This window comes from Podarcis muralis, chromosome 1 (assembly GCF_964188315.1).
Source record: "Podarcis muralis chromosome 1, rPodMur119.hap1.1, whole genome shotgun sequence".
Lineage (NCBI taxonomy): Eukaryota > Metazoa > Chordata > Lepidosauria > Squamata > Lacertidae > Podarcis > Podarcis muralis.
In genome coordinates this window covers 113,822,599-113,843,273 of record NC_135655.1, presented here as the reverse complement: position 1 = coordinate 113,843,273, position 20,675 = coordinate 113,822,599, and the positions used below count along the sequence as shown (strand labels likewise).

General features: G+C 43.6%; 1 protein-coding gene across 5 annotated transcripts in view; it reads right to left on the bottom strand.

The window, feature by feature from the left end:
* Positions 1 to 20,675, bottom strand: part of PDE11A (phosphodiesterase 11A) — a 152,437-nt gene that overhangs the window by 17,918 nt on the left and 113,844 nt on the right. For 3 of the 5 annotated variants that reach the window (XM_077916644.1, XM_077916640.1, XM_077916653.1), the window contains 5 exons: positions 19,309 to 19,399; positions 15,985 to 16,085; positions 11,166 to 11,243; positions 7,832 to 7,895; positions 1,951 to 2,025 (listed from right to left, as the gene is read on the bottom strand). In XM_077916644.1, coding sequence (XP_077772770.1) covers positions 1,951 to 2,025; positions 7,832 to 7,895; positions 11,166 to 11,243; positions 15,985 to 16,085; positions 19,309 to 19,399 — 409 coding nt within the window. Of the gene's footprint in view, positions 1 to 1,950; positions 2,026 to 7,831; positions 7,896 to 11,165; positions 11,244 to 15,984; positions 16,086 to 19,270; positions 19,400 to 20,675 lie in introns of those variants that run through there. The other 2 variants (XM_077916648.1, XM_077916657.1) reach the window with 2 other exon arrangements.

The following is a 20,675-nucleotide window of genomic DNA, read 5'->3' as shown; positions in this document are numbered from 1 at the left end:
ACACCCAGTCAACTCCCCCCCCCCAAAAAATAACTTGAAATGGGCTGATAATTTTTTGTAAGGGACCCCATTTATTATGCAGCTCAACTCGGCTTTCTCTCAAGACCCAAGGAAATTATTAATTAATCAATGAATCAAATTATAATATCCCCTAGGAGCCCAGGGTGGCCAAAACAAAGCAAAGGGCTCCCTGTTCTGTGAGGATAGCAACTGACTCCTCCCCCTAGTGTGCACACCAACTCTTCAGTTCCATTTGCTTTTGCCTTGATTTGCACATGGGAATCACCAGTTCAGGTGCAGTACAGAAGAACTTGGATGTGGCCTCTGTTACCGTTCATCCTACTGGAAGAGCCACTGCCTTATGTCTTGGCACCAGTGTCAACAATCTACAGAACTCGGTGGCAAAACACATTCTGGCAGAGGTGGCACATCTTGTCTTGCCACTTGAGGCAAAACAGGAAGTGCTGCCCCACCCTTCAGCTTGCCTGCATTGCCCAGCCTGTTGCCTCCGCTGCCCATTTCAGGAGAGATTTCGGGTGAGATCTTGGCCAAAACTGCCGAGATCTCGGTTGAAATTGGCACCAATGCTGGCAGGGCACCAAAGGGTGACATCTCAGGGGTTTTTGCTGCCTGAGGCAGTGGCCTCACCCTGTCTAATAGCTGTGCCGGCCCTGCTTCCTGGACTGGACCTACTCCAGATGGCAAGTGGGGCTGCATCTGTCAATTTTTTCACTGGAAACTCCCTGTTACAGTATATGTCAAAGAGAAGAGAGAACCAGGTGTGAATCAGTGGGCTAATAATGTTGGTCATTTTAGTCAATGATCAGTTCAAAATAGGCTACTTGTGGGGAAAACAAGAGTTGCTGGCCAACACTCTATTATTATACCCTTGCATGTTGAAGAAGTGTTCATTTCAGGAAAGATGCACCACATAAAAACGGACAAAAAAAATCAAGTCAACCTTGAAATTGTGCTTGCTTGTAGAAATATCTCTGGTTATTTCTGGTTCAACGTCTGTGCCTTAGGAGGTTGGACTCATTGATGTCAAATGAATTCACAAGATAAAACTGAGGACTAAATAAATTTATATTGCCTGGAAATGCAGTCTAATCTGTTCTTACCTTTTTCAGTTATCCATTTGTATTTTTATGGAAACCAGGTAGGTGCTACTTGACAAAATAACTATTTTCTTTCTTTTGAAAAACAACTAGTGTTTTGTTATTCAAGAATACAGTAAGCACAATCAGGGTCCCTATTTCTGTTTTCGTTTTAAAGAGTTTAGTTCCTTTGTGGACTTTTTTTTACACTTTGTGGTTTTAATTGTTATATACCGTATATACTCGAGTATAAGCCGACCTTTTCAGCACATTTTTTATGCTGAAAAAGCCCCCCTCAGCTTATACCCGAGTGAGGCGGGCGGCGGTGGGACGAGCAGCCCAAAAGGAGCCCTTTCTCGCCGCTGGTCCCGCCACCACCCGCCTCCCGCCTGGGCAGTCACAGGAGTCGCAGTTGGGAGAGGCGCTGCACTACGCTGTGCCTCTCCCAACCGCGGCTCCTATGCCTGCTCTTGCAAGCTGCAGAGGCGGCGGCGGAGGGACGAACGGCTCCTTCCTCCTCCACCACCTTTGCCGCTGTTGGCGGCAGCGGCGGAGGAACGAGCAGCCCGAAAGCAGCCCTTTTGGGCTGCTTGTTCTTCCTCTGCTGCCACCACCAGGTTTGTGGAGTGGTGAACGGGCTTATATTCGAGACAATAAGTTTTCCCAGTTTTTTGTGCTAAAATTAGGTGCCTCGGCTTATACTCAAGTATACATGGTACTTGTGTGTCTTTTCACATTTGTATTTTAACATCTAAATTCTTTTAAAAAAAAACAACAACACAGCAACAAAAACAAATTTCTTACAGTATGTTCTCATTTTTACAATGAACTCTAAAATGAGTGGTGAACTTACAGAAGGAGTGAGTTTGAGCTCAGATCTCTCTCTGTCTCCTTGTTCAAAGAACTCGCTTGTTACCAGTTCGGCAACCTAAAACAAATAGCAAATAATCAGTTAGGATTCATAGTATTTGTTAACAAATTTCCTGACTGAAACCCTGATTAATGAGCAGAAGAACACGCCCAATTTTAAATATATGGTCGCCTGCAGTCTTTGCTGACTCAGAGCTGAAGTACCGTATTTTTCGCATCATAGGACGCACTTTTCCCCTCCTAAAAAGCAAGGGAAAATGTGTGTGCGTCCTATGGAGCGAATGCAGGCTTTCGCTGAAGCCTGGAGAGTGAGAGGGGTCGGTGCGCACCGACCCCTCTCGCTCTCCAGGCTTCAGGAAGCTATCCGCTAGCCGTGGGAGACCCAGCTCTCCCACGGCTAGCGGAGCGCTGCATTAATCCCAAAGCTTGGGGCGTGCGGAGCTCAGCGTGCCCCAAGCTTCTGAGTGCAAGCAGGGTCTCCACTAGCCCTGGGAGAGCCGCGCGACGTCGCGCGGCTCTCCCAGGGCTAGCGAAGCACTGCGCTAATCCCGAAGCTTGGGGCGTGCGGAGCTCAGGGCGCCCCAAGCTTCTGGGTGCCGGCAAGGTCTCCGCTAGCCCTGGGAGAGCCCCGCGACGTCGCACGGCTCTCCCAGGGCTAGCGAAGCGCTGCGCTAATCCCGAAGCTTGGGGCGTGCGAGCTCAGCGCGCCCCAAGCTTCTGGGTGCCGGCAAGGTCTCCGCTAGCCCTGGGAGAGCCCCGCGACGTCGCACGACTCTCCCACGGCTAGCGGACTGCTGCGCTAATCCCGAAGCTTGGGGCGTGCGAGCTCAGCGCGCCCCAAGCTTCTGGGCGCCGGCAAGGTCTCCGCTAGCCCTGGGAGAGCCCCGCGACGTCACACAGCTCTCCCACGGCTAGCGGACCGCTGCGCTAATCCCGAAGCTTGGGGCGTGCGAGCTCAGCGCGCCCCAAGCTTCTGGGCGCCGGCAAGGTCTCCGCTAGCCCTGGGAGAGCCCCGCGACGTCGCACGGCTCTCCCACGGCTAGCGGACCGCTGCGCTAATCCCGAAGCTTGGGGCGTGCGAGCTCAGCGCGCCCCGAGCTTCTGGGCGCCGGCAAGGTCTCCGCTAGGCTAGCTCGCACGCCCCAAGCTTCGGGATTAGCGCTCTGCTAGCCGTGTCTAGGCTGCAGATAGCAGCCTGCTTCCCGGAGCATCGGGCGCCCTGAAAGCAGAGCTCCAGGCGCTTCGGGAACACATCCGCAGCGTGGGGAGGCTTGCAGGAGTTCTCCGCAGGGCTCCCCACACTGCGGGTGGCAGCCTGCTGCCTGGCGGGTGGGGCGCCCTGAAGCAGAGCGCCCCGCGCCCCAGGCAGACATCAGCCAGCCCCACAAGCTCGGGGGACAGCAGGGAGGCGCAGCGCCACTATCCCGCTGTTCCTCGACCTGGTTCGGTTTCCCTGACCTGCTTTTGGGGGGGGGGAATAAAGGGGGAAAAATTTCCTTTATTTCCCCCCAAAAAACTAGGTGCGTCCTATGGTCCGGTGCGTCCAATCGTGCGAAAAATACGGTATTTGAATACAATGGTACTTTGGTTGACGAACAAATCGGCTCCCGGATGCAACTGTTTCGGTTTGCGAACATTTTTCGGAAGCTGAACATCCGACACAGCTTCCGCTTGAGTGCAGGAAGCTCCTGCAGCCAATTAGAAGCTGCGCCTTGCTTTTCGAATGGTTTCAGGCATCTGATGGACTTCCAGAACAGATTAAGTTTGAGAATCAAGGTACCACTGTAGTGTAAAAGCTACTCATTACTAACCAGTAAGTACCAACAGAATAGGCACCCAAATAATTTCAAAGTTGTTGGGATTATATACCAGGTACAGAAGTTTTGAGTGGAACTGGTACACCCATGTACCAGGGAAATCTGGCTGTTAACTCTGACTTCTCTGCTTGTTGCTTCAACTCTGTACAGTTCTGATCCATTTAACTTCTGAAATACAGGTGTCACTTCTGTCTTCTGCTCTGAACCGCTTAACACTACAATTTGCATGGACTTAATGGATTGGAGCTAGCCTTCTTTAACTTCATTTGGAGAATGAGAATTTAAATGGGAATGCAAAAGTTGGCACTACTTACAGGTGCCCCACAATACCCGTTCTGCATTTGTAAGAACCTGACTGTGTGGCAGCACCTGAACTTGGGAACTCCCTGCCCATTGAGATCAAGCAGGCACTTTCACTGTACAGTGGTACCTTTGGGTTAAGAACTTAATTCGTTCTGGAGGTCCGTTCTTAACCTGAAACTGTTCTGAAGCACCACTTTAGCTAATGGGGCCTCCCGCCGTGCAATTTCTGTTCTCATCCTGAAGCAAAGTTCTTAACCCGAGGTACTATTTCTGGGTTAGCGGAGTCTGTAACCTGAAGCGTCTGTAACCTGAAGCATCTGTAACCCAAGGTACCACTGTACTCTTTTTGGTGCCTGCTAAAAACGTTAAGACAAGCCTACCCAGGTGCTTAGAAAGTTGAGGCAATTTTAATCTGTTTTAGATTTGAACTTTTGTAGGTTTTAAAGAATGGCTGTGGATTTCTTGATTTTATTTTATCTTTTTGTAAACCGCTTTGAGGTTTGTCTGTTTGTTTACAATCAAGCCGTGTATAAATTTTATGGAATAAAATAAATAAATGGCACCAAGCTCAAACTGGACAAATAAATGTCGTTTTGAAAACATGTGTTGATAACCTGGCAGCGGCGGAATATAAGCTTAGCCACTGAACTCAAAACTAAGTGTTTCCTTTTTATACCACTGCCATGTGATGTGTGCATGGAGTCACTTCAAAGATAAGCCCCTCGTGAAACTTTTTTTTCCGGGGGGGGGGGATGTTTTGGGGGAATCATAGCTCAGTGGGAAAGCATGTTCTTTCCACGCAAAAGTACCCAGATTCAACCCCCAGCCTCTTCAGGCAGAACTAGTTAAAACTGCTCTCTGAAATCCTGGAAAGCTGTTGCCAGTCAGAGCAGGCAATACTGAGGGTTGGTCCAGAGGTATAAGGCAGCTTCCAACATTTCCATGCTGCCGCCAGACAGCTGCTTTGGAAGGATACTGAGACAAACCACAACACCAGTCTTGAAAGACCTACATTGGCTCCCAGTATGTTTCCAAGCACAATTCAAAGTGCTGGTGTTGACCTGTAAAGCCCTAAATGGCCTTGGTCCAGTATATCTGAAGGAGCGTCTCCACCCCCATCGTTCTGCCCAGACGCTGAGGTCCAGCCCCGAGGGCCTTCTGGCGGTTCCCTCACTGCGAGAAGCCAAGTTACAGGGAACCAGGCAGAGGGCCTTCTCGGTAGTGGCGCCCGCCCTGTGGAACGCCCTCCCATCAGATGTCAAAGAGAACAACAACTATCTGACATTTAGAAGACATCTTAAGGCAGCCCTGTTCAGGGAAGTTTTTAATGTGTGACATCTCAGTGTATTTTTGGTCTTTGTGGAAGCTGCCCAGAGTGGCTGGGGAAACCCAGCCAGATGGGCGGGGTACAAATAATAAATTATTATTATTATTATTATTATTATTGTTGTTGTTGTTGTTGTTGTTGTTGTTGTTGTTGTTGTTGTTGTTGTTGTTGTTATTATTGTTATAGGAAGGTCTGGCTCACATGGAGACCTCGTGGCCCACAACAAGGTGTCATTGTTCAAGGGAAGCACCATGCAGTGGTACTTGTAGATTTAAGCTCCTTTTGCATGGCAGCCACATTGTGAGAGGTAACCTGTAAAACAGCTTCGTTTAAATAAAATAAATGTAGCCAGTATTTATTTATATATATATATATCCTACTTCAGAGTCAGCTACATATATCTTGGTTGTACATGAACATCTAATTATAAGAAGAGATTAAGAATGTTTCGACACTTTTGTAATGTTTTATCTACTTCATTGATTTAATTTGCCTTCAGAAAGGGTTAGGTTATAAATCTAATTGAAATAAAGCTAAGGATACATATGAGTAACTTCTGGAAATATGCAATGTTCTTCTGCAAAGTTAATCCTAATTGGATTTTCAGGTAGTGTTTCTACAACAATATGCTTTTAAAGAAACAAAAAACAAAACCCGAATGTAGTATCGTTTTACAAAAAATATAATAATCCAGGGATGCAGACAGCAAGGGACGCTGGTATAAACAGGCCCCTTGGCTATCGATGTTCTCTCTGTTGCTAATGTGTGACTACACAATTGCACACTATGTGTTGAAAATTGTACTGGAGATCATATACTATCTGAAATGACAAGTAGCATAATTTAATGGTTTTCTAGCTTATACGATCAGTACAATCCGAAGCCATCATCCTAGGGAGAACACATTGCCTAATTCAGGTTCTTCCCCCTTGCCAGGTGTCCCCCCCCCCATTTTCCAACATGTGGGCTGAGTACATACACCGTACATTTAAATCTCATTTCTGGAAACTGTATTTTATCCCTTAGGTAAAGGGACCCCTGACCGTTAGGTCCAGTCGCGAACGACTCTGGGGTTGCGGCGCTCATCTCGCTTTATCGGCCGAGGGAGCCGGCATACAGCTTCCGGGTCATGTGGCCAGCATGACTAAGTGCTTCTGGCGAACCAGAGCAGCGCACGGAAACACCGTTTACCTACCTGCCAGAGAGGTATCTATTTATCTACTTGCACTTTGACGTGCTTTCGAACTGCTAGGTGGACAGGAGCTGGGACCGAACAACGGGAGCTCACCCTGTCGCGGGGATTCAAACCACCGACCTTCTGATCGGCAAGCCCTAGGCTCTGTGGTTTAGACCACAGCGCCACCCACGTCCCTCTAGTTTATCCCTTACAGAGCTACAATTCCCAGCACAAACTACAGTTCTCAGGATTCTCAGGGTGCTTTGAATGTTTAACACGTATGGAGTTAAATCTGTTTATAAGAATGCCAACGTTAATGAAAAAGGAAATACAGTAAATACAATCCTGGAAAATGGGTCCTTAAAAATGGGTTCTTTTTCAAAGACATTGGGTATTATTCAATTAGGTTTTACTAATAATCAACGCACTGAAATTAATGCACATGACTACAGTAAGTTAGGTCAATTAATTGCAATGGCTGTACTCTGAGTTAAATGTCACTCAGTGCTATATTCTGGAGAGAGAGAACACGACACTCCTGGGCAGGCAGTAGGTATTTCTCCTCTGTGATATCAACCATTTGACATTATTATCAATTAGCTATATATCAATGAGGATTTTAGATGGCATGGATTAAATTACAAGTCTCTTTTAGAGTTGGAAGCTAATCAAATTATAAAGAGGAGTGAGGGGATGCCCTGCAAATGAATACATGGAACCTTTTACAAACGTTTGCTCAGGCCCAAATGTTCGTTTTAAATCTATTTTTATATTTAAAAATATAAAAAATGTTGCCATCTGTGTGTAAAGCTTTCTAGGTATCTATTCCCCCAAACAGTCCACACTTTTGAAGCTCTCCTCCAATGATCCATACTTAGCATTTTGCCTTCAACATTTTGTGGTAAGAAGGTGGTTCAGGATCTGTTGAACAAAATAGGAAGACGTTCCCTCTTACATTCCTGTGATTTTATACGCAGTGGAAGAGTTAATCTTGTGGCTCTGATGATGGAATCAGAGGTGTGCTTCAGACACCTTAGAAAGACTCAGTGCTATCAAATAAACATGAACAACGAAAGCAATGGGCAACAGAACCATGCCCAGCAGAAAATCTGTGTTATTTTAAAACACAGCAACACTGCTGCAAATTGATTGCATATTTGGCCCCTTCTATGTCAGGTTCCTGGGAAAACAGTTGCATCGGTACCTCCTCTTCCTTGCCCTGCTATTAATCATGACTTGCCTGTCTTGAAATCTCCCACGGTTTGGTCGCAGCTCCAAGGTCACAGGCTGTCATTAGCATTGATCTGAAAAACAGAAATGAACAATACAAGCTGAACAAACCTTTTGTTGCTTTCCTAAACAAATGCGCCTCGGCTACATAACTTGTTTTAAACAGTCAGAATTAGCAACTTCTTCCCTTAGAGAAGGGACGGCACAGCTCTGAATCTCAACAGTCAGCGCCGTTTTTAATGCCATTAGATATAGCAGAGCTAATGCATTATAGATCATCAGATAATGAATTTTCAATGCTATCCATTGAGTGCTACAAAAGAAACATGTATCACCACGGACTAACTACTAATTTTGCTGCACTTTGACTAATAAAGTAATATTTATAATATACAGGGCAGCTGGGGTTCTGCCATGATGTAAGAAAAGGAGTTATTACACAATAAATACAGATTGGGCTAATCTATTTGCCTACTTATAAGTGACTACTGTGGTAAGAGAAAAGCTATAACCATGAGAGGCATTCCAGACACTGTTTAAGCAGTTTCTACGGTTCATCTGCAATAAAACCCCCAAGATTTACAGTAAGGACTACACTGTTTCACTGTAGTTTAATACCTGGCTACAATTATGTTTTATAAGTGTTGGGAGAAAGAAACTATTCAGCTGGAGAAAGCATTTATGTACAGTACATGATGCAGATAAAACTATGAGGAAGCTCAGATGAAGAACAAGGACAGTGGAAATAAAAGAAGTGGCATATATACTGCCCCGGCTCTAAAATTGGGAATGAGTGAAATGATATGGAAAAACAGGAAATGACCCATGCCTCCGCTAAAACACAAGGATCATTCCCATCACATGAATAGCTCCATTCATAAACGGCATGTGTGCATACAGGAGAAAGCTCACAGGATGTTTCTTTTGCTCTTTCACAAAAGTTTCTTGGTGGATGTAGAGGTTGTGGTGAACTGTGCAAGGACGCCCTTGGGAGTGGTGGGTCTGATGGGGCAGATGTAGGGAGGAGAGATGTGTGCATGGTGGGGGGGGGGCATGTGTGCACACCAGGCATTGTGGGTGGCACAAGACCTGCCTGACACAACAGCTACATAACGCCACTGGAGAACATCAGGGCTGTCCTTTCAGCTATACAGTGGTACTTCTGGTTGCGGATGGGATCCGTTCCAGAGCTAGGGTCGGATCCCGAGGTTTCCGCAACTGGAGGGACCGCTTCTGCACATGCGCACGTGGCGGTGGAGCACTTCTGCGCATGTGGCAAAACCCAGAAAAATAGTTTTGCCGCATACGTATCCTGAAGGATACATAACTTGAGGTAAACGTTAAGTTGAGGTACCACTGTACAAAGGACTTGAGACACACACACACACACACACACAGAGAGAGAGAGAGAGAGAGAGAGAGAGAGAGAGAGAGAGAGAGAGAGAGATATGAAAGAGAAAATGGGTGGTCCACTCGCTGATGCCCCTGGCAGTGAGCATTTCTGGCTTCATCCCTTCCCAGTACCCCGGAGCGAATGGAATCCTCTACTAAAAAACCCAGGTTGCCCACCTGCAGCTTAGCTAAATGTTAATTGCTAATACCTGTAACAAAAGAGCTGCTTTGAATGGCAGCAATTTTAGGCAACAACTAGATGGGCATGGAAGGAATGCTTAACTCATCTGCCTCCCACCCCCCTTTTTACTGCAGCTCCCCACCTATGCCACTGCCCCCCCCCATGGAGTGCAGCTTTGTGAAGGTAAAGAATGTATCTAGCTAGAATGCTATGGGGGTGGAATGAGAGGGAACCTCAGCAGAAAAACAAGGGGCGGGAAAAGATTAAAGTGCCCACTCTACTCTGCTGCTGGAAAGGGGCAAATTGGCAGATCCTGGTTTCTCTCAGTTTCTCATTTTTCCAATCTTCATTTTAACACCATTTTGATATATTTTTTTTAAGTCTTCATGACTTTACCAGCATTTTAGTGAGAATTTATCTTAATATAACGTTTTAATGTAACTTTCCCTAATATAATGCAGTTTTGCAATGCCATTTTCCCCTAACCCAACACATTTTAATGTATTATTTTCACCAATATATGCATTTATGGACACTTAGCATATGAATTTTAGCACCCATTACTTGGGCTGCAGAACTGTGTTGCAAAATTCACCGAAGTGCGAATTTTCAAGGATAGCGGTGATTCGGTTTGCATATTGCTTCAAGACGTACACATTTCTGTAAATGTCTCTTTAAAGGTGAAATGAAATGAATTTCTCCTGCTGCTACTCAACTTAAAAAGCTGTCACCCTGAAGCAGCTTTTCTGCAACAAAAATGGCCATGCAACAACATCTTGGTCAGACCCTAGTATGATTTCCAAGAGCTTGTTAATGTTATGCTGCTATATGGTATATATATTCATAATGTTCTGGTTGCTCATCCCAGGGTAAGTCTGTCGTGTGACATAGTCATTCTATGGGCTGAGGAATGCATCATGTTTACCAGGGAGAATCATTCTACAACAGACAGTAAATAGCTGGATTTTCCTAGACTTTTGAATGGGAGAAACCAAACAGCATGCAAGGTAAGTGGCAGACCTCCCCTGCTCCAGCTAAGGATCTTATAAACGTGAGAGCGGTGTGTGAGAGGGAACAATAGAAGTAGGTTTTGCTACAGTGACGACAGATAAATTGCAGCCTGAGATGGAGAGTAGGTATGCTTCAAGCTAAAAAAAAGAAGAAACTGTGGTTGTCGGTTTCCTTACTGGGCATCTGACACAAGGCAGTAGATTTGCTGCCTTTAGAGTTGCTATGCTTTCTGCTGCTACCTATATCCGATTTGTATATTCATAAATAAACCCAAATATTACAAAAACGTCACAAGCCTGCTGTCATCTATCCTTCCAAAGGAAACCAAAGCTGGGTAGGCACAGTCCCCAGAAAATCTAATCACTCAGAGGAGGAAAGCATAACAGTACTTGTACAAAAATTGTGTACCACAGTAATCATGGAAATCATATTAAGAGTCTCCACACTCTTGCCCAGGGCCGCTAGGGACATCTGGCAGAGGTTAAAGACTCAGTGTGATGACAGCAATCTCCATGGTGATTTAAGCATTACATCTAGGTGAGGGATCGCTAGTCTTCGAGAGACCCTTTTGGCCAATAGCTGTGCAGATCCCAAGCCAGGAAGCCGTGTTGGTGGCCACTCTAAACAGCGTCGCTGGCTAGCTCTGAACTTCCAGATGCCTGCAAAGAATATGGTCCTCGGTTGCTGCGGATAGTCTAGTTTCCCACAACAATCTTGTTAAACAAATGTGCTGCATACCCAACCCAGAGGCCTCACTTACCGAAATATCTCCCGCTGGCTCTTAACATTCCAGTTGTAGTCACCTTTGTTGACAAGTTCAAAAAACTCAGTCCTCCTCCTACAACAAAATGTATCAGTGGAAGGAAACAAGAACATTTATAAGACGTTGTTGTAATGCTTTCAATGGAATTTTGTGTGAGAACACAGTGCTTCCCGAACCAGTAAGGTTCTTCAGAAACAAGTGAATTGGCCCTCTCCTTTTACTCCCATCAGTACAGGTAGCAAAAGACCTGGGGAAAAGCTTTTTTCTGCTCCAGCATAGTAAAAAAATTGTAGTCATACAGCTTAGTTCTCGAACGTTTTGGCTCCCAAATGCCGCAAACCTGGAAGTGACTGTTCCGATTTGCGAACTATTTTTGGAAGCCGGTCATCCGATGGGGCTTCCGATTGGCTGCAGAAGCTTCTTGCAGCAAATCATAAGCCACGCTTTGGTTTCCAAACGTTTTGGAAGTCAAAGTGACTTCTGAAACAGATTCCGTTCGAATTCCAAGGTACAACTGTAGTTGCAGGATGAGTTCTTACAGCAGTTCATCAATTTCATAGTCTCCTGATTGTACACTAGCAACAAGGATATAATTACGGAACATTATTACTCTGAAGAATGAAGTATATTTAATAAATGTTCATGTTTTAGAAATATATGAAGTTGCCCAATTTGCCAAAGTGATATAATCTTCCCTGGCCCTTAGTCAAGTGCTATACAATCACAGACAATCAGAGCCCTGCCCAGCTATAAATCTCACTGAATGGTGTTGGGCCAGTCATTATCTCTCAACCTAACCTCCCCACAGGGCTGATTAGAAAAAAAAACAGCATAGCCCTATGTGTGTGTCTCTCGCTGAGCTTCTTGGATAGAGGGTGGGATACAAAAGAAATGATGAATAAGTATATAATTATGAAATTTCTTGGCATGTGACTTTCTTTTTCACACCAAAGTGCCTTAAAACATTCGGTGGCAGGTTTTGTAACTGTTTTTATAATTTGTGGCTAGGAAAACCAATCTCTAATGCAGAGATTTTATATTTCCATGAAGAAACACAAACTTTGAGTGAATATATGTTTTTTTATACAAACAATGCCTATAGAAACCAAAATGCAGAGACTTTCCTATGAAATGCAATGAGAATATCATATTGATGGGAAAAAAAGTCAGTTTAGAATAGAGCTATATAACCAAAAGCAGCCAAGAGGGTATTAAAAGTAATTTAAACTTTAAATTAAAAGTAATTTAAACTTTGGAAGAAGATATGTAGCTTGCAATATAAATCCTCTGCATTATTTGATGCGAATTCTGGAGCTTGCATTGAGACTCGCCACACAATACAGAGGATTCGCATGGTAAATATTACATGTTGCAGCCATTTTTATATCTCACCTTTGTTCCATCATGGAACCCAAGGCAGACACCCATTCAAGGGTTAATCCAAACCTGCTTAGCTTTGGGGTAGCCTCATGTACCTTCCAACCATAAACTGGGACCAGTTCTATCATAGTGATAGGCATCAACGGAATGACTTTGGGACATCACAATGGGTTAAGCCATGTAACTTACTGAAAGACAGTATCACAGACAGGATCTGAAATCTTGATATTCCATTAACTGTGCTTGACATAGGGTCTTTTTACGTTTGGAATAGTTTGGCTGCCACTATCCCATGCTGCTCACAATTATGACTACAATTTCCACCCTTAAGTCTATAATGGTGGTTATATATACCAAAATGGGGTTGGTGCCACCAGTATGGTCCATAACAAAAGGCAAATGACCTTCTAAGGTCAATCATTAAAAGGAGACAAAAGAACAATCTGTGTTTTTTAAAAAAAATGATCGAACTTTCTGTTTATTTAATATAGTCTGCTAATGAAGACTCAAGTAATATTTTTTTTTCCCTTGCACGTTTTGCTTTGTACATCCTATCAAAAGTTCATCCTGTTCATTTCTCTCATGCAGATTCATGGCATGATGGTCTAACAGCCCCTCTGGGAATGAGTACTGCAGTGATGACAATTTTAACAGCCCAGACTAGCTGGGCACATAGGCTTTAAATCAATCTTATCCGTAGCTGTTCCCATGCAACGCCGCATTGCGTCAGCGCTGCACAAGGTGTTTTTGAGAGTGGCTCCTTGTTTTATTTAACTAAGAAGAAGGCGGCTGCAACTTAAAACACATTTTTCTCCTTCCTGAGAAAACAAGTAACACATTTGAAAATCCAATTTCCCTCCTTGTTCAGAATCCCTTGAGCAATGTGTAACAAATTAAAAGAGTAAATAAGATCTTCAGCTGCGATCAAAACATGACCTTCCTGCACCCATCTTAAACAACTCGTTTTTTTACATCATAAAGGTAAGACAGGTTTCAAAAGCATTAGCTTTAGCTAGGAGTGTGGCAGAACACTTGATGCCTTTGTAGCACCTTACTTGCGCCCGAATGTCAAAGAAACGAATGAAGAAAACCATCAAAGGGGGATTTTAGTATTGCGGCAGCTGAGCTCCTGAATTAGATGCACCACTCACCGCTGGCCACATCCAGATTTATTCATTTCAACCATTTATATATTGCACAACACCTTAGTCTCCAAGCAGTGCACAGTAAGGTTAAAAAGATAACACTAAAGTTAAAATCAGTTAAAATGAAACTTACTTGAAAATGCCTGCTGAAATAAATAAATTAATAATAATAATAATAATAATAATAATAATAATAATAATAATAATAGCAGCTCTTCACTAGGTGCCAGAATTTCAACAGATCATCCTGCTTCCCACAGAGCGTGACCACCAAGCAGATGCCTCCAGAAAGCCCACAAACAGGGTTTGTAGGGAAATTACCCTTTGCCACTGTCGGCTCTCTAGGAGCTGATAATCAGTGCCACGGCATCTCTGAATCAGGGTTAGAAGCTCAGATCTATTAAGCTCGGCACCAAACGGCTCCTTGAACCAGGGTTAAAGTCACCAAAACGAAATGCCTAGCTGCCATTTTTGGGCCAGGTGACTCAAAAGTCACATTTTTCAATACCACTTTTTGGTTCCTGAAATTCATTCCAATTGTGCAGATAAAAATATATAACGGATAGAATTCTACAGGATGTGTTGCTAGTGTGTGAAAACAGTCAAGATCCAAGGATCCCCACCTCCAGATGGTGGAGAAGTCAGGTGCCATTCTGGCACCTAGGCACCTTCACTTGGTCGCAAGTGGCCAACAGCCAGGTGCGAAATGCACCTGGTGAATTTTTGAACGCTGCTCTGAATATGGGGGATTCGTTTAGCTGACGTGCCTAATAGCTTACCGATATACCTGTCCTTGAATTTGTCTAATACCGCCTTTTTAAAGTCATCTAAACTTGTGGCCATCACTAAGCCTGATTTACACCACATGAGCATCACCTTGCAGCCCCCAGCTACAGCTGCTAGTTCTGTTTCTTTTCCTGTGTCTTTTAACAACATGCACAGCAGGCCAAAGTTCAACAGCTGAACGTTTTCTCAGCAAGGAGATATTGTCCTGGGAAAAGCTTCACCCAGGCCGAGTATCAGTATGTAACATCCTTGAACAGCCGCTGGGGCTGTGGTACTCCACTGGTGACATCTGCCCTGTGCCCTCCCTTACATTTTTCTGCTGGCAGACAGGTCTGCAATCGGTGCCGGATACCACCATTTGCATTCCCCACAATGCCCCTCACACAGCATGGTGCTGCCTTGAGCTGATTTAGCTTCTGCCATTTTTCCTGCTACCAATGCCCTCAGACCTGAAACTACCAATATAAATATACAAGAGCACCGCCATTTTTTCCCCCAAAACAAAAAAACCAGTCATCAAGGCTGCTAGCAACTGAATCTCTTAACCGTTTATCTGTTGAAAAAGTAGATGTCAGGAGATATGCAAGTTCTGTAGTATTTGATCTGTGGTGGCAGTTTCACCCATACATTGCATGAGGGGCATGTTCGTCTTGTCCTCAAAGCAACATTCCTACTAAGGGTACTTTGTTGTCTACCTACAGGAGCGTAAGACTAAATCCATTTATTCCAATGTGTTTACTCCAAGTATGACTAATGTTGGGTATCACTCAATTTTATGTTTGAACAAAATCACATCCAGTGAGACCACGCATTCTTCTGATCCATGGATGTGACTCTGTTCAAACACTTTGGCCAATATCCAACCTGATATCACACCTGCAGTGCAATCAAGGAACTTATACCCATTCATTTTAGTGGATCTACTCTGCCTATGACTTAGCTGGATATGTCCCACTGATGCCAATCTACAAATTCAGATTAAAAAAAATCCTGTGGGATTGGTTCCATTCTTAGAGTAGACCCACTGAAATCAATGGGACTTAAATTGAGTAACGGTTAACTTGGGTCCCATTTATTTCAGTGGGTACACTCTAAACATGCGTTACGGCTTTTATGGAGCTGTGCAACTTCATTACAGAGATGGGAAGTTACAAGCTTAGAAGATCCCCAATTAAAAAAGCAAAAAACAAACCTACATGGAAAAGAGAAAGGAGAAAACCCAGCTGCCACCAATGCAATTCTTCCATAAACAATGAAGTGGTTTTGTTTTGACTTTATAAATTAAGTATATTGTACATTTAAACAACAGAAAACAGTTGCACAACATACTGAAAACTTTCAGAAGACTAAAATGCACAAGCGCTAGAGTAAATACCTCAAATGATAATTAAATAGTAACTGCTGGTACTATGTGCCACATGCCCTCACTGGTATTTAAAAGGTCGTTAGGGACTGTAGCTCTTTCGGATTTCCATTTGTCAAATTCAGAAAATGCCAATACCTACTCAAAATAGAGAGTGAGGTCTGTTGCCAATATTGACTTCTTCAGAAGCTGCATAAGGTCACTGTAATCCTTGGAGGACAAGTTAGCAAAGATGTTGTGACCCTATAATGAAAGAGATAGCAAAGCTAAATAGCTTAGAATCAATAGACTGTTTTTGAAAGGTTTTCCAATAGCTCTGCAATGTGTGTCATTATTACAGCAAATCTCTCTTTTTATTATGCATACTGAAATCATGACAAAAATATTTTCATCGGCCACTTCAATTAAGATGTTTTCCCAGATCTTTCTGCTAGACTGAAATTATGGGCAATTAAAAAAAAGGATTATGCACGTAAATGTAATATATGTAACTGATGAACGACATACGTACCTCCTTTCCCCCCTTTTCTTTTTGCAAATGCCTTTGAGACTATACTTTAGAGACTTCTACAGGTGACAACAGATTGCTCTTAGGCTGTTGGCCCAATGCTAAAAATGTTACATGGACATAATTTCCAGTGGTTTCAGTGGATTTTAGTTTTCCCTCTTAAGTATGCTAGGAATTACACTGCACATCTATTTCTAGGTTATTCTTCCCCTTTCTGAGGTATATGCGTGTAATTCTCTTTGCAGGCTTGCAGTTTATGTGTGAAAAGAACAGCCCAGAAATAAACTTCTGGCTGTCTGCCTCAGCTTACCTATTAAAAGAAACAACTTGTGAATAAGAGCCCTAGCTTGCCATGTCAGGGAACATTGTTGGGAAAGTTAGCACTACTTCAATGGGCTACCAAGTATATGGAGAAACCGGGGCTCTCAAAACCAAAGGCAATGTCCTCCCCCGCCCCCCAAAAGGTGACACCGAGCACAAGGAAACCTGAAATCAAGGCACACATTGGTTTCCCACCCAGTTCTTTCTGCAAAATAAATGTAAATGCACATGGGGAGTATTATGTTTATTTTTTATCTTTTTAGGATGGACCTGCTTGCTACTGCCAGGATGTCCTGTGATTTACCAGTAAACGCAGAATAGTCAAACACTGGCCCGGTTCGCACATATTTCTAAGCCACGGTTAACGTTCGCCATAGCTAGTAAACCACAGTTAATGCTGGCACATATGGCAGATCACTTAAATATTGGTTCATTTCATCCCTCCAATAGAGGAAACACAACCCAGAAGAACCATTCTCAATTTGTAGATTTTGGGCAATGATGGTGGCTACTTAACCAATGTCAAGGAGGAGATCAGGGTTCGGACATAACATTAAGCTATGGTTAATGGACGTGGCAGGAAAATGATTATGAAATGCTATTCTTTTGGACAAGGCATTTGATGCTAATACTACATACTCTTTTTATTATTATTGGATGCACAGGGGTGAGCTACACCAGAATTCAGTACAGAGAAATATACATGTCTGATAAGATCTGTACGGGATCTTACAGATACCCCACCGTTGAGTGCAATCTATTGTGTGGCAACTCAGTACAGGGCCTTCTCTGTGGTGGCATCCCAGTTGTACAATTCCCTTCCTCAGAGGTATAACAGGAACTATCGGGTCACATCCACCATACATTTAAAGCACCAAGTTCTGGGAATTGTGGTTTACCCATTACAGAGCTACAATTCTCAGCACACTTAACGAACTACAGTTTCCAAGAGTCTTTGGAGGAAATCAACGTGTTTTAAATGTAAGTATGTATGTGAGATTTATTTGCTCTTTGTACTGGTTGAGGGAGGTTGATCTGTTAAGGCCAGCTGTAATGGATGGGATGCTTATTGTCTTTATAATATAGTATGATTTCAACTTGGTTTTAAATTGTTATATTGCATTTTCTAGCTTTAATGTACAGGTGTTTATGTTTGTAAGCCACCCAGGGACAATATTTGATGAACGGTGGTTAAAAAAAGAATAAATGAATGCATTATTTATGCAAAGTACATTAAGCACCTGAACAGATCAATCCTGGGCATGTTTACTCAGAATTAGGTCCCACTGTGTTTGATGGAGCTTGATCAAAGATAAACGTGTATATAGGATTATAGCCTTAGTAATTGTGAATTAGAGTAAGACAATATGCCTTTTTAGTTTGCATATGTTTACTATTATCAAGATCAGGTTTTCAACATATTTGGATTTGGCAAGAAGCAGTGTTAACTGAAGCAAACAGAAAAAACAAGAGAACGTAAGAGCTGGGACCCAGAATAAAATTAAGAATTTGGCGCATGTGAAGGCTTGTACAAACGTACCGTGCTTCTCACCCTTACCAGACTCAACAGGGAGACCTCATACTGTGTCAGAAAATGTTTCTAAGCCTCCAAATCTCAAGAGTGGTTCAGTGGCCAATGCAGAAGGGCAGGCTCTCAAGAGAAAGAAGGAACGTGGAAGTCCCAATATATTTATAGAACATTTGGGGAATGACTCTTTGGATCAAGACCAAGGGTATATAAAGATTGGAACCAGCTCAAAAGTTATGACCATCATAAACAGCTGCTAAGTGAAAGCATTATTTATTTCACACTTGGGTGTGTGTGGGGGGGAAGCTTACAAAGAGAAACCACATCATTACCAACCTTTCTTTATATAAAGCCAATTGATAGTTTAATCTGTAAAACCAACCTGTAAAATGTACATGAGACTGCATCATCCTTGGTATTTCTTTGCTGGTCTTAGCAGAAAAACCATTCACACAGAATTTTATTTTATTTTTACAGTGTCATCTTTAAAAGCCTGCTTAGTGCTGATGAAGGAGGATGTTAGAAAGGAAAAACCTATCAATAGTTTACCCCCCCCCCCCACACCAATAGTTTTGTGTTTTCTGACTTGACGGGCTTATTTACTATGAATACCAAGAAGGCTGTAGAAAGACTGTATCATAGACTTGCTGCATTAATCAAGACAGAGGCAATGTTAGTCTATATTCTGGGGGGAAATGTATTTATGATGCAGAACATTTACTAGACTACTGTGGTTCTGATGGTGTAAACAACAAAAGTCAGAAACTTTTCAATCACATTCCAGGCTGTTTGGATTTGTTTAACTTTTTTGACACAGGGAGCCAATGTTATATATTTAACAGTTTTATAGCCCACTTTTCAGGCAACAAAGCAGCTTACAAACTATGCATAAACATAAATACAATTTCAAATTACACATGCCTTCTCACAAAACCCAATGACACATGTATCAAAGGAATCTGGAGCTGAACTCAGGATCCCTTTTCTACCAGTTTGCAAAGAAAGGGACAAGTAATAGATGCATTGAACTGATAAAAGAAAAGCAGGTTTATTTTAGATACTTATATTTACATAAGGAGAAGAGGTTGGGCATTCTGCTGGCTTTGTACCTCACTCTGAAGAATCATGACAGCGTGGTTAAAATGATGGTGCTCCAGAGTAGCAGAAGTCCCGTAGAGCTGAGCCAAGGCAGATCCAATCCTGGGGGGAAAATGCAACACACACAAAGGAGCCACACTGATTCTTTCCACATATCATCTCGTCCAAACCCTGGCTCAGTGCGGGATCTGCAACTACAGCATCACTGGCTGATGGTTACTGACCTTCTGCCGAAATACCTCCAGCAAAGGAGAGAAACGCTACTCTGCTTTACCACTCATGAGTTCCTCTTTCCAAAACCCCCAGCCATGCTACAGTGAACGGTGAGAGAAGAGGGCATCCCGCCTGTGCCATGGTTTAAATTTCCTGCAGCCACACCCCCTACCGGCACTGATTGGACAGCAGGGCCACCCCTGGGCGTGCCCATGGCCAGCGCCAGCAAGAGGGGAGCGTCAATCTCCGCCCCCCGCCGGATCTCCGTAGGGTCCCCGGATGCCTGGCCGCAATGCCACCCACTGGAAAAGGTGACCAGATTTCATACCAGGTTGCGTTTTGCTATGGGGGCAGTCAGCTAGACACTATGTTTATTTCAAGCCACTGTGCTGATCACCACCATCTTACCCAAAGTTAGCAGACAACAGCGAGGCCTGTTAGCCCAATCCTGTACTGAAAATGCTGGAATATAGGCTACAATTCTGATCTTTTGGTGAATGCTCCTCAGACCAGTGGTTTTAAGGAGGAGCAAATACCCAGAGTCGTACACTTTGAAGGGGTGGGGCAAAACCTTGTAGAAAACCCTGCTTGCCTCCTCTCCTGCAGTCAGCCTGCCTTGTCTTTAACTCAGCAGGATTGCAAGTCCCTCCCTACAAGAAACACAAACTTTTCCCCACTTAAGCCAGATCCATCTGTATCAGCAGTACACCAGAACTGCCAAGCCATTTTTATACACTTGGTCAGTTCACTTAGGACATGAGGAGGAGTCAGCCGCCATTTTGTTTCAGTAAGAGAGGAAAGGAAAAGACCATCACAACTTCACAGGTATTGTCTCACAGTGAAATCTCTGCAAAGTGGAAAAATATTGTTCTTCAGTCTTCAGCTGGCTGTGACGAGAAGATGATGGAGGTGGCACCAGAAAATAACTCAGCTGTTTAACAGAATATCTGCTTAAGACAGGGAAAAGGTTGAAGCTCCATGCCTCCTCAAATGCAAACTTCCTTGCCCAAAGAAAACTGCAGGCCGCAATCCTATACACACTTGTCTGAGAATCTTCCTTCATATAGTAGGACCTTTGAGAAAACATGCATGGGATTACACAATTTCCCCCCTCTCTTCTGATCAGTGGGTTTTATGGAAGAATTTCTCTCCTGTGTTGGCTACT